The sequence below is a fragment of the Rhinoderma darwinii genome, chromosome 3 (genome assembly GCF_050947455.1).
Source record: "Rhinoderma darwinii isolate aRhiDar2 chromosome 3, aRhiDar2.hap1, whole genome shotgun sequence".
Taxonomy (NCBI): domain Eukaryota; kingdom Metazoa; phylum Chordata; class Amphibia; order Anura; family Rhinodermatidae; genus Rhinoderma; species Rhinoderma darwinii.
In genome coordinates, this window is record NC_134689.1 from 352557897 (window position 1) to 352572549 (window position 14653).

Genomic DNA, 14653 nt, shown 5'->3' on the forward strand with positions numbered 1-14653 from the left:
TGTGAAGCTTAGTAGACTCATATTCTGTATCAGAGCAGAAATACAACTGGATAACTCAGAACCATGTACATTTCAGGTTTATGAATGAGAATAATGAATGAAAATGATTTTTTTTGTGAAGCAAAACTTTATTGTAGAAAAGTGAGTTGATACAAGACATTTGATTTATTTCACAAAAGCGCATTAACAATGAAATCATTGAAAAATTACATAAAAACTACAAAGAACTTTGCCGGATATTTACTGTAAGCAGTTTGAAGGCACCCCACAGATAGTGATTCCAAGAATGTTTATAATGGCGCTAGTGTTGCAGCCCGTTCCATAGAAGCGTGGATCTAGAACACAAAGCAAGAAAATATATCACTATATTCTTATTTTCGTTGCATACACTGACTAGCTAACAAGGCAACCATAATACTTATTATTTGCATTTTTATATGTTGATGAGTAAATATGACACTGCATTTCCAATATTCTTGGCAAAATGAACAAAAATTCTAAATTCAGATTATGCGCAAAATCCTAAAAAGTCTTACTTACAAGGAGTAATGCATTGTGGAGATCTAGATCTCTCGTAATCTGCTGCTGCCTACCTTCAGTGTATGATTTCTGGGTGTCATGGTTATGCATAACCTGGAATCTACATAGGAAAACCCCTCTCTTCTGGATCTTATGCTATCCTGTATTTACTATGCATAGTCTTGAAGCTCATGACAAAGTTATTTGGTTGTCATGCACTGAAAAAGCCCTGGTGGCATCATACTAAGAGGTTCTGCAAAGTGGGACACCAGGTAAGAAAGGACCTGTGGGCCTAACTCCAAACAAAAGCTGGATTTTCTGATTTTAGTCGGAGCTTATTAGTGCAGCACCGGCCATTTAACCTCATGCTCACCGCGCAAGCACACTTGTTGTCAGGAGCAGGGCAATGGCTGTAATACACAGCCACAGCCTTGCTCTAACGACGGAGAGCAGCGAAACCTCTGATCTCCGCTGTTATTCCCTTGAATGCTGGGATCAAAGCTGACCACAGCATTCAAGGGGAAAATGAGAAGAGGGATGTCCCTTGGATCGCGTCACAGGGAATCCCTGTGACACGTTTGAGGGACATACCATATATGGGCAGACAGCCCAGGGTCCATTGAGTGACCCCAGGGCTGTCCTACCATATTTCCTGTTGTTAGGGCATACTTAGGTATGTCCTAACAACTGCCTGTGTTCTATCAGTACAATGGCTAATGTACTGGCATATAGATATATGCCAGTACATTAAAGTAATGGCATCGTCTCTTACACTTGCCACTGGTAGCCCGATCCAAAGATCAGGATGTTGGATGTATAGTTTATGGCCACCAAGTAGATGGCTAGCATAGCGCAAATGAATATGTGACAAAGATTCTGCCTACAGTTTGGTACAAAAGGGGAAAGTCATATCTAGCAACATCTATAGCGTTCCCTGTATAGGTAAAATCAGTGACAGGCATACCCTACAGCAGGGGTCTCAAACTCGGCCGGGTAAATGGGCCACAGAAAAAATGGGAAGTTGATGGGCCGCATTACTTTCAAATTTGATACAATACAAAATTATTGTTAATCAATTAGTTATTTGAACTACTATAACACTATATTACTATAATAATAATACTACATTACTATAATAATACCGCTAGGTTTAAAATTTGAGAGAATTCTCCACGTGCTTATTTAAAAAATCCAGTTTTCCAGTTTAAGTGTCGCTAAATTCCGTCCGGCGGCTCAGTTGGCAGCGTTTGGCAGACACACATGTCAAGATTGGGCAGCCCCTTTTTAGATAGTGCCACAGAGTCCTCTGTAGATAATGCCACCCTGCCCTCTGTAGATAATGCCACAATTCCCTCTGTAGATAATGTCACAGTGCCCTCTGTAGATACTGCCACAGTGCCCTCTGTAGATACTGCCACAGTGCCATCTGTAGATACTGCCACAGTGTCCTCTGTAGATAATGCCACAGTGCCTTCTGTAGATAATCCCACAGTGCCCTCTGTAGATAATGCAACACACCCCTAGATAATGCCACAGTGTGCCATACACCCACTTGTAGATAATGTCACAGTGCCCTCCATAGATGCTGCTACAGTGCCCTCCATAGACGCTGCCACAGTGCCCTCTGCAGATAATGCCACACACATCCCAAATAGATAGCTCCATTGGGGCTGCCTCTAGGAGTGGAATCCCCAGCCAGAGTGTTGCCGACGCTTTGGGTGGGAAATCCTCTGCTGTTGGAAACCCTTGTGGTACCTGCCCATGCACAGTGACGTCAGGGGATCCTACTGGACCGGAATGTGATATCAGTAGAAACCCTAGAGCCGGTGTCCCGGAGCAGAGCACTAGTATAGGCTCTGCGTGGGAACTCTGGGGAAGCCACTGACATCAGTGTCCACATATGGACAGTGATGTCAGGGGCTTGCCCAGAGCTGGAGTCCTGGAGCAGAGCCGCTTCTAGCACTCTACCTTGGACTCCAGCTCTGCTCCTGATATATATGGACATGGATGTCAGGGGCAACCTCAGAGCTAGAGTCCCGGGCAGAGTGCTAGTAGGCTCTTCCTGGGACTCCAGCTGTGCTACTGACATCATCCTGCTCTGGGGAAGCCCCTGACATCACTGTCGATGTATGGACAGCGATGTCAGAGGCTTCGCCAGAGTCCCGGAGCAGAGCCTATACTAGCGCTCTGCACGGGACTCCGGCTCTGGGGAAGCCCCAGACATCGCTGTCCATATGTGGACAGCGATGTCAGAAGATTCCACAGCGTCCCGGAGCAGAGCCTGTACTAGCGCTCTGCCCGGGACTCTGCTCTGGGAAAGACCCTGACAACACTGTCCATATGTGGAGAGCGATGTCAGGGGATTCCACAGAGTCCTGGAGCAGAGTCTATACTAGCGCTCTGCACGGGACTCCGGCTCTAGGGAAGCCTCAGACATTGCTGTCCATATGTGGACAGCGATGTCAGGGAATTCCACAGAGTTCCGGAGCAGAGCCTGCACTAGCGGCTCTGTGTCCCGCGGGCCACAGATGACAGCCCAAGGGGCCGCATGCGGCCCGCGGGCCACGTGCTTGAGACCCCTGCCCTACAGCTACACAAAACCTGTGTATGGCCACCTTTAATTACATTGTAAAATCTTCTGTTATTATTACATGCCCAAGCCATGTATTATGCTAATAATTCGGGCAATAACTTATATGTGAATTAAAGACAAAATAATATAGACCCTTTCAAAGGTGTAACTATAGGCGCTAAGAGGTTGCGGTCCTGCTGTCACATAAGAGGAATGCAAGTGTTACTGACTTTGTATTGAAACCTTGGAGATTTTTTCAGATGGGGTTGTGTTCTGCTAGTCCTTATGAACCCTGTTATGATCACAACATTGTAACCTTAGTCTTTTTTGGTCTGCTTATTCTCTATGAGGAAATAATTTCTCAGACTATTTATAGTTTTCCATGATAAGGAATAAGTGAGGAAAGATCAGGGATAAGATCCAGTGCTTTAATGCCTTTATCTATCTGTCAGTATAAAACTGTGCACTGAATTTTCAAAGAAAATAAGAAAATGTTATTTTTGTGTCAAAGGTCAGTAGATTGTAGGGTAGTATGATATAAAAGAATTCTGTTCTTGGCTCATACGCTCATTCATTGTGTGCTGAATCATGGATCCCTCTGTGCAGGATCCTGGGGAATTTGTCATAGAGTGTTGACAGAACTAATATCCTGTCTTCATTTTTTTATCAAACATAATTATACATTTGTTACTTTTTAAGTATTTTAAACTCCCTTCATGCTTAGGTAACATTTACATATGACTTAATATTAATATATAGCGATATAAAGTATAGAATTGATGTAGCCCTAGAAATACATTACATTTGTGTCTTTCTATGTATTTAATATAAACGTTTACAAACTCAAATGTCAAACCTCATAGTTCTGTTGACTGGCCCCTGGTTCTTGTGGCTAGGAGAAGATTGAGAGACTCTGTTCTAGGCCAGAACTAGTGATGTTATTTGTTATGGCTGCAGACCGCCAGCATCACTTACCCGCCAGCGTCTCCCTCCTCGGAGATGCCTGCACACGCGGCCACTCTGTTCCATTGCTCTGGTTAGGGTACCTACAATAAACACCCTATCGATTCGCTATTCACCCTGCTGTATAAAAAGGACTCTGCCCTCTTCCTCCTTGCCTGAGCGTTGTTGTGTCTGCCCATGTTCGTTATTGCAAATGGTCCCTTTGTTGTATCCTGTATCCCATGCTCCCGTATTCCGTAATTGTGTTCCAGTGCGAAGTCTAGTGTCGGAGTCGAGAGTGTCATCTGTGCCAAGTGTGATCTGTGCCAGGTGTCATCTGTTCCAAGTGTCATCTGTGCCAAGTGTCTGCTACATCAAACATCTACTACACCAAACGACTGCTACATCAAACGTCTGCTACACCAAACGACTGCCACATCAAACGTCTGCTATGCCAACTGTCTGCCTAATCTTCTATACAGGTACTCTTGTCCTAAAGACTATTATTGACTGCTACGGCAGAGCGGCCTAGTGGGTCCACATACCCCATAGCAGTGACATTATTCAATGTTAGCTGCTTAATTAATTAAACAGTTGAGCAACAAACTATTAGAAATTGGAAAATCCACTGTCAGCATAATGTGGCGATCAAATTCTGAGAGCTGATATCTTTGTGGGAACAGGTGGAGAGTTTATCCTTTAGAGCAGGGAAGGGGAGCATTACATATACTCTGTAAAAAATATGAATATCGCCTGCACAAATTGGCATCTAATAACCGTACAGAGTGTTATATTCTCTCTATAATAGGGAGCATTTTTTTGTTTTGAAAAGTTTGTCCTAGTGTGTTATGTTTGCACACCTTTTTAAATAAAATGAGTAAAAATTACATTTTATTAAACTCTAGTTCTACTCCAGTGATTTAATTATGATTCTAAGTAGAGTATAGAAATGACAATTAACCTTTGGTGGAAGGCTTTAAATACACCACTAACATTTAAATCAGATTATTATAGGGACAGGGCCGCACTACTATTGGTCCAAACAGTGGAGCCTCCTCCTGCCCTCCTCTCCAGTGACTGAAGAGATGCTTTGTATCTGCATATATACACGACACCTATCAGTCACTGGAGAGAGGGGGGGCAAGGGGAAGTACGAAGAGGCGGGAGAGAGCTCATCTCCCATTTATAACAATGAGTCCGCTGGATTCTGTGAGGGCTCTATCAGCCAAATGATTGCTTTATTGAAAGTAATAGTAGAGCAGTCCTGTCCCTGTAATAGTCTGCTTTTAAATTGGGCAGCATATTCAGGTGACAGATTTGCTTTAACTTTATTTCTAAGCAGAAGATTTGGAACTCTATATGAAAAACTGAGCTTCTACCAATATAAAGATATACTAAGAATTTAATCAGCAAATATTTATGGATCTAAAAACAACAGGGTCTTGAAAGGTGGACATTTAGGCTATGTACACATCTGCGTTCGGTATTCACGTTTCTCTGCTCCATCATAGGAGCAGAGCAACGAAAATACTGGACACACCAGTTCCGCTGCAGCTCGGACACCACCGGCGGCCGACGGAACTGCTGTTTCCTGTAATTTCGGACAGATCTGCGACGAAGGCTCATAACGGAGCCTCCAATGTAGATGTGAACGAGACCTTACCTAAAGGAAACCAATCACCATTACAGGCTCTTTTATATTCATTATGTCTTATAAATCTTTTATTTGTGTCTGCACACTTCCCTGCAGCTAGGGAAGAATTCTGATGCTAAGGAGCAAAGGAACCGGCTGGCTTTTTCTGCCTCTTTGATTGCCACTTAAAGGGGTGTTATCCAGTGGGTGCTATTGCAACCCCTATTTCAGGTTGAACTAAACATTGTAGCTATACCTTGATATCAACCTGTTCTAGTCGCATAATAAAGATTATCGAAAATTTGTTAATACACAGGAATACATAGAAACGAATTAAAGATTTCTCATGTATTTTCCCTATCTGCACTACATGAATTACTTATAATTGGATTGTTTGATGCTGTCTACAGTGATCATAAATGATATAAAAAATACTGTCACAATACAGTCCCAAAATTGGGAATGCATTTAAAAGTCTTGTGTTATTATGAGTATTGCCCTTCATTGCAGGATGTGTCCTAAATATTTGCTGATAATAATAACATTGGATATAAAGTGGAGAATGGGAAAACAAGGCAGCTGTGTTTATGGTAGGTCTTTATTAATAAACATGTCATCTTATTTTATGTATAATAAAACACGGACTATCCGACCAGTGGACACGCAGAATAGAGATGAGAAGAGATCAGATGGAGGGTGGAGGGAGTCGAATCACAGCAGCCAGGCACGTTCATTTAGATTATGAGCAAGGAAGGCAGGAGGTCTAACATCCAACATTCCCACACAGAGAGATGCCCAAAAATCTCAGAATGCCGAGGTCAGTACAGCCATGCAGGTTCACAAAAAGACCAGCACCTAAGAGAGAGCAAGAGGACACCAGCTTGTTATTACACCACTAACCCTTTTTTAGCAGAACAAAGTATGATTTTTTAAATAAAACACAGGGTTTGTATGAAACTAAGAGGTTTGGAATATTTTGAGACCTTGTAGAATTGAATAACCTTGATGGTCACATGGCTAGCAGTTTATGAGTTGGACACATCGAAATAATTCATTGTGCATCTGAAAAGAGCACTCATGGCATTTGCTGTAAGTTGGGTCCCATGCCACTCAAAATCTACAAATTCAGGCGTGATTGAAGTAAAGCCCAAAATCCCACATGCCCATGATATACTCATAGGGTTTCAGTGGGTTGAGGATGTATTTGGGATCCAGTGGATAGCTGAAGAGATGTGTCTGATTTTAGCATGGCGTTAGAGTGGTTGTCCAGGTTGTATGTTATGCAGTTTAGCCATATTCACCAATGGAACTGAGCTGCAATAGATACAACCCATGGACACGTGTTTTTTCGAGTCCTAGACAACCCTTTCAAAATGTGGTCATTAACAACAATACTTTCCTAAAAGCACAGTGGATCTTCAGGGTCAAGGAGTCAAAAATTATATTTTTTTAACCATTCATTATGTTTGTAAAATAAATTAAATTACTAGTGATCTTCTGCTTCTATGTCACAGGCAAGTGTGTAGACAGCTAAGGCAGATTTAAAGTGTTGGGACCATGCTAAGCATCTTCTCATATCTAGCTCAGCTTCATAATACACGGTGAGTATGACATAAGAAAAGTTGGATAATGGGGTTAACTGTGGTCACACCAGAATGTTCAGGGGGGGGGGGGGGTATTTCTAATTTACCATGATTTCCAGCTCTCAACGATAATATTTGCAGCTGGGACCCTCAAAGATGGTCAACTCACTACTTGGTCAACTCATTATTGAAGCATACAATGTACAGTTAGTTACATATTGACTTACCTTGCATTTCCTGGGCATGGAAGGTTGGGACGCCTTTGCAAAGAGCTGTAATGTGATCACCAAACTGTGCCACGTTCTTGACTCTGGTCTGAGAGATTGTGTAGGTCAGAGATCTTGGTGGAGGAGCATTGGGGTTCTGTAAAAACATATTATAGAGGTGGTTTACAGAGGTCTCAATTTATACTTATCATTCTGTAAATTAACAATAGATCTTGGCTCCATCTAGGTTCTAAAGTACTGAGTATTCTGCACATTTCACATTCATCAATCTGCCAGAGTTCTCAGTGATCTCTGCTCCTGACACTTCAAAAGAAGACACTAGATATTAAGCATAACTTGGGCGTGATGAACACGTGTGACGTTGTGTGGCTTCTCATTTAATATAATATTTTTTCTTATTTTGATTTACGTAAATAAAAGAAAAATGTTTCCAGATCAACAAGCCTCCACCCCTGTTTAGTTATACTTGGCAGGGTTACATATAAATAATGTTGTGTAAAGATAACATAAAGAACACATCACATGTGTATGTAAATGTGCAAATCGTTTTGGATGTCTGCCCAAGGTCAGTCTGAAACTATAATGTTCACTAAAAATGTATACCTAATACAGAAATGTCATGGTGTTGATCTTTGGAGATAAAAGGAACATTTCAATGTACACTGCGCTATTGCTGATGATAACATTGGGTCTAAAAACTCTAAAAAAGGAAAAAAAACCCTCTTATGATTGTATTAATTTATAACTGTATTAGGGACCCATGCAGAGCTGTATGATAGCACAATCGTTCCCTACAGCTCGCTACTACAGTGCCATAGACACTACATGTGCCACCATATGCAATGCTTCCAGAGAAGAATACCATCGTAATACAGCATCTGATGGAGCATGCCAACATTTTTCTCTGTCGGATTCTATATAAATCCATATGAAATCAAGAACATGTGGATGTACAGTAGGGCTCCATAGACCTCTATGTATGTTACTTACGACTCCATACAGCTTGGAACTTGTATGGAGCCATAATACTGCAATGAGCATGAGATGTTAAAATAAAGCTCCACCTCTGAAACCACTGAAAGTTTCTCCAGCTCTACAAAAAGCTCTTATTTTTTTTTTCAGCACAGTCCTCTCTGTATTCGTTCAATCTAGAATAAAATATATCTTATAAGAACGCACTGTATTCACCTGCTTCATACATAGAAGTCTATTGACACAGAGTGTGCTTTATGTGCTGAAATAAATAACAGATATTTTGTTGTCCGAGAACCACTTTAATATATTGTTAGCCTGATGGTTTATTAATAATAATAATAATAAATCTGTAGGTATTTAGTATGTCAATGATACAGGCTGTCATAAAACAGTCTGTCTCTGCTAATAGTTTGGAAGGGAAGACCCACAAGATTTGAAACTCTTTACATCATTGACTATTATTATCAGAACACACCCTAGGTCAGTGTTCGACTGGGCTTCCTTGTGCCCACCAGATGAAATATTTCTGAGGGCCGACCCTTTATCTATATAGAATATATACATGTCCACTTTTAACTGCATTGCAAACTTGGATGTTTTGAGTGGCTCTAAATGTATACTACGGATACAAAGTGAATTTGGCATGGGTACATTTACTAAATATACTGATACATCCTTCCGATCTCTTTCTTATATGAATTATCTCCACAACCCTACAACCATAGCTGTACTTACCTGTTTCTCCTGGCTGGCTTTGCTTAGCTGTTCCAGGCTAGGAACCACATTTCTGTTCATTCTGCTAACCACACAAACTCTCTTGGACATAAGTCGGACAGCAAAGAGGCCCTGCAAGAAAATGTTTTGAGATTAAACACAATTCACAACACTTGATTCTTCAGAATAACAACATCCTTTTTTGTATATGTATTTACACCAGTGATCTCCAACCTGTGGTTCTCTAGCTATTACAAAACTACAAATCCCAGCATAGAGTTCAGGGCATGCTAGGAATAGTAGTTGTGTAACAACTGGAGAGTCATAGGTTGGAAACCATTTGTTTAAGTGGGTATTCCCAGAATAGCCAATTTTTGCCTATCCACAGGATAGATGGTAATTGTCTGATCGCTGGTGGTACCAAACCCCCTGCTATTCCTCATCGCTCAAACACAGTGACAAAGATATTAAATGGAGCAGCGGTCCAGCGTGTGCGCTGCCACTTCATTCAAAGTCTATGTGAATGATGGAAACAGCCAAGTGCAGAGCTCATCTGTTTCCGTCAGTCCCATAGACATTGAATGGAAGGGCTGGTGCATGTCTGATCACCAGTCCATGCAAGCTCCTCCTCATTGAGGGGGTGCAGTGAGGAGAAATGGGGGGTTGAGACACCCGTTCTAGCGATCAGTGGGGATCCCAGTGGTGGGGACTCCGGTAATGAGACAACTATCACCTATCTTGTGGATAGGTAATAATTGTTCATTCTGGGAATACCCATGTATACTAAAGCACCGTCACTTTGATGGCAAGAATAATGCAGGATGCAACAGTAATAATGCCGTCAAATACTGGAAACCGTGACAGAACCGCAACAGATCCAGCACAGCGTCATGGCTTCCATTATAAACGGAATCCATGGTGCCAATGTGAACAGAGTCTAAATGGAAGCAAGCAATATTGAAAACTTGCATCACTTTGGGCATTCTCTCTCTTTCCTTCAACACATCATTCCATATAGTACTGTTTCTCCCTCTATTAACAATAAACCCTATCCACCCACCTACCCTCTTTAGTCCTTAATACTCCTATATTGTTATTGAAAAAGTTATGAACACAATGTTTAAATGTTTAAAGTATAATCGTGATTATTATTTTTTTTAATTATTATTATAATTATTATTATTATACATTATTATAAATAATATTAAAGTGCATCTGGACTACCAGCTTAACTCCTTTGACTTCAGACTATAGACGTAATTTTACTGACATTTACAATTTCGTCAACAGCAACAAAAAACGAACTGCTGCTTTGTAGCAACAGTACAGTAGGTACTGACAATATAGCACATGGCAATCTGTTCCTAAGGAGCAAATTACAGAATTTAAAATGTTATTATGCTCATTTTTCTTAAAGTAAACATACCATATAAGTTTAGGTGGTATAGTACTTGTGTTCTCAGTCTGTGCTACATGTACCCTAGGTAATATACTTCATGTGTCAAGGGAATACTTGCACTGTCCTCATGCTGTGCTTTTAATAGATGCAGCACAGTGCACGGGGGTATTAGGGTGACCGTGTAATTCTTTTAATGGGGATGTCTCATGTGGTTCATTTTAATTTAAGTAATTATATGTAAGTTTGTAGAAGAGAAATATTGGGGGGAATAAATCAAAAGGTTTACACCAGATACCTGTCATAAAAAAATTGGAAAATGTAGCACACACCATAGTTGTGCCAAAGTTTAAGACGTTTAATTTGTATTTATTTTTTTATAATAAATCTTATTATTTTAGAAAAAAATAATTATAATATATATCTTTATAAATACTAGCAAAATATAAGCAAAACCATTTCCACCCCCCAGTGGGCTGTAAGAGGAAAAAAAAGAAAGTGAAAATAAACATAAATCTGCTTAACTTGGGCAGTTTAGAACTTTTATCTGCATTAAGGCACTCATACCCATCTCTATTCCACTTAATCAGATAGATGAGCGGAAATCCATTTGTCCCATTTTTTGTGAAATTTTACTAGCTGGTTACCCAATTGATAAATATTCCTTTCAAACCCTATTTTGCCAGATACCCGATTCTCCAAACAATGAAGGGGAGAGATTTGCGGAGACATCCAATATTGCATTAACACCACTCTGGCTATCATTAGCAATTTGAGAGACACTATTTAGTCATTGCCACAAATCTTGATACTGCTTGTATCACTAAGAATAAACAATTTGAAATACATAGAGATTTTTAACCCTTATATTTGGTTAATCTCATTCATGATCTTTACCCAATTGTGCCACAGCTTTGGACACCGCCAATATAAGTGTATAAGGTTTGCATTGCTAGAAAAGCACTTTGGACTTTCCAAGTAGATCTAAGGCCCATTAGTGCCAATCTGCTAGGTGAATTGTGTTCAATATTAACTATTGAGCAGTTCTATGTGAAAAATTATAAGAACTAACTGTTACATTCTTGAAAACTGACCCTAAAGTGGCAAAAAAAGGGGCGAGGTAAAGCCAAAAGGGGCATGGTTGCCACTGGAACGACAGATTTGTCATAATTTACACCAGAAACTGGCAATAGTTATGGTGCAAAGGTACACCTTCTCTTAGATGACATAGATATGCATTTATGTTGCATGGATAGCCAAAGATGTGCCAAGTATATTGAGAGGTGTGCACCTCTTAGAATATTTTGTGCATTTTCCACCAACATAAATTAGTGTAAGACTGGTGTTTGAAACGCTAGTCTTAATATATTCCCCCCAACATGTTAGTTCTTTTTATTACATGTTGTAGATATTTATTTTTTATTTTAACTTTACTGGGGGTGGCCATTTTAGAGAGACACACTACCTTCATGTATTGTCTGTTTAGGCACTACAGTAAGGGTTGTGCACTTATGGCAGCTGCAATTAAAAGAAGTTAAATGACATAGAAATGTCATAGACTATTATAGACTATTATATAGGACTGTACCTCCCCAGAGTCCGGGCAGTGACAGGGGTGTATTCTCTGTTTGTGTGTGTATAGTGTCGTGTATAGTATAGCATAGTATAGTTTATTATAGAGTTGCCATTAAATCCCCTACCCTTTAATGATAATGAGATGACTCTGCTGCCTTATCCTAGTCTACACAGCAAAGCTGACTAGTGAGCTGAAGAAAACAAGAAGAATCGGTCTAATTTGACTGCTCTAGTGGACAATGTGAAAACAAATTTTTTTTATAGTAAAAACTTGGTTTAAATAATATGTAATTTTCTGATGATACATTCCCTTTAAGCAGAGGGTACTTGGTTTAGAAATACTGATAGTATACTTACTCTTCCATAGTCCCAGATGGAATTCCATGAGTTCCAACCATTGAAATGGTTTATATTGGCAATGTTATCGTGATTATCAATATTCACGGTCTGGTGGACATTGCCTCCATCATTGCCCTGATTGTTGATGTCAATATTCTGTGAATGATGAAGGACAGTTACATTAGATCTGTACAGATGTTTTTTATGACATGCAATAAATAGTTTAACGAGCAGTTACATCATTACTGAATGATGACATTTTAAAGTGTATTCCAAAATTGGACAAAATTGGTCAAAAATAAAAATGTAAACATAGAAAACTAACGTTATGGAAAAAGAAAAAAGTTTCCTAAATCAGAACATGGATAAGAAGTACTTCTCTGTAAAGCATTGTGGGAATGTGGAATGACTGGCATACTGAAACAGAATTATCTCATTACGTTAATATGTAGTACTTTCAATCATAGTCATTGTCATCCATCAAAAGTCATCTTCAAATCAGTAACAGCTAATGCACAAAATATTTATATATGGTCATTATGTATATAATAAAAGGACACGTAACCTACATCAGTTGCAAAGACCACGCCAAGGAGGGCAGCAAGTAGGATCTGAAATGCAAATGAAAGAGTTGGTGAGTCAGCTGTGAAACTTGATCATTTTGATGGAGAGAGAGAGAGAGAGAAACATTGTTTCTATATAAACCATGCCCTGCAAAATATCTTCACTTACTATATATGGTAAGTATAATCTTCCTGGAGACAAGTCATAGAGTCATTCTCTATCATTGTGTTCACTTGTTATATCTATTATTTTTTTTCTTCTTTGCTTTAAAAAGTTGACAGCCATAAAAAGGCCACAAACAATTGAAGAAACCTTAAAAGTTGTTACCAACTTTACTGGTGGTCAAAGTGGGAAAAAAAAACAGGGTAACAACCCCTGTGGGAGATGTAATGGTTGTTAACCAGCATTCCTAGCAATGTATATGAAGAAGTGGCCAAATAGAATTTCTTTCTACTCAAACGTCTGAGAATACTTTCTAATATATCAATATTATACTTTACTGTAAGTAAGAATGCATAATTTGGATCACAAGAAATATATCTGTATTAGTTTTCAGAACTGTCCTCACCGAGTTTAGTAACTAAAAGGTATAATGATAATAAAATAAACTTTATAGAAGATAAATCAGCAGTCCACACTACTTATACCCAATTTTCCAATGATCACGTGTCTGGTTACAGAAGTAGAGCAGATGAACAAAGAGGCATGAAGGAAACGTCAGATACTTACTAAAGCCTTCATTCTGTGTGGTGGAGATGACTACAAGCAGGGGAGTAGTGGTAATGTATCCCCCATATATATGTGCAATAATGAGTCTTTGTTAAACAGGCAGAGCCTAAATTAGTAATCATTGGAGATAGTCCATATCTAAATGACGCATTAGCTTGATAATATTATCGTAATTTCCTAACAGGGCAAATATATTTAGTGGGATACAATTTAGTGAAATCATAAACAAATAGAAATATGTGATAACCACTGATTGGATGGGTGTAATATTTCCTAAAAAAAAAACTAAAAGGCCACAGAAAGACATGTTCAGCATTTCATGAGTACTGTCTTTGAGGAAACAACGAGCATAATAACACTTAAGTATTCTGTCATTATTTTGTTGTGGCCTTGCTAAGATCATAGGCTTAGAGCATTCTGTATTTGGATATATGGAGGGCAGGGGTGGACATAGCCCAGTGCCACCCTAAAAAAGCTTTGTACCGTGACCGTCTATTAGATTGCATGTAAGGGACTGAGCTAATAAATTACATAGCTCATAGTAATTAGTATATTATTAGATCAATATAAGCGGGTTCTTTATAGAGAGATATTGGATAGCAAAGGGCCCATATACTGTTCTTTTACATGGTCCCTCTGCTGTCTGTGTTCTTTCCTAATGGAGATCTAGAATCCTTACAATACATAAAGACCTAATCCATCTAGTCTAACTACTCTCCTTATGAATGGCTCTTTCAGGTATGGATAGTATGAAGAATGATTCCAAGCATTTATTATTAGTTGTTATTATTAGTTTATAAGTTTGTGTGGAGTTCTTAGCTTATTATTTAAGTATCCTCTATTGATTGACAAGCAATATATTTCACAATACTGTACAGAGATTCT

The 14653-nt window shown here is 39.4% G+C and overlaps 1 protein-coding gene across 1 annotated transcript; it reads right to left on the bottom strand.

Annotated features, from left to right (window-relative positions):
• Positions 1–240: 240 nt before the first annotated feature.
• LOC142748227 (gastrokine-1-like) lies at positions 241–13780 on the bottom strand. The gene is made up of 6 exons (XM_075855339.1): positions 13769–13780; positions 13045–13086; positions 12494–12631; positions 9187–9297; positions 7477–7612; positions 241–335 (listed from the first exon to the last, which is right to left on the bottom strand). Exons 1-6 carry the CDS (start codon positions 13778–13780, stop codon positions 241–243), a joined length of 534 nt encoding a protein of 177 aa, XP_075711454.1.
• Between the last annotated feature and the right edge of the window lie 873 nt (positions 13781–14653).

Bases quoted from the DNA above. Each gene is read 5' to 3' on its own strand.
- LOC142748227 (XM_075855339.1), bottom strand. The intron at 9,298-12,493 runs GTAAGTATACTA...ATTTTCTTGCAG, and splicing joins CCATCTGGGACTATGGAAGA to GGCCTCTTTGCTGTCCGACT. The intron at 7,613-9,186 runs GTAAGTACAGCT...ATGTTTTTACAG, and splicing joins AAGCCAGCCAGGAGAAACAG to AACCCCAATGCTCCTCCACC.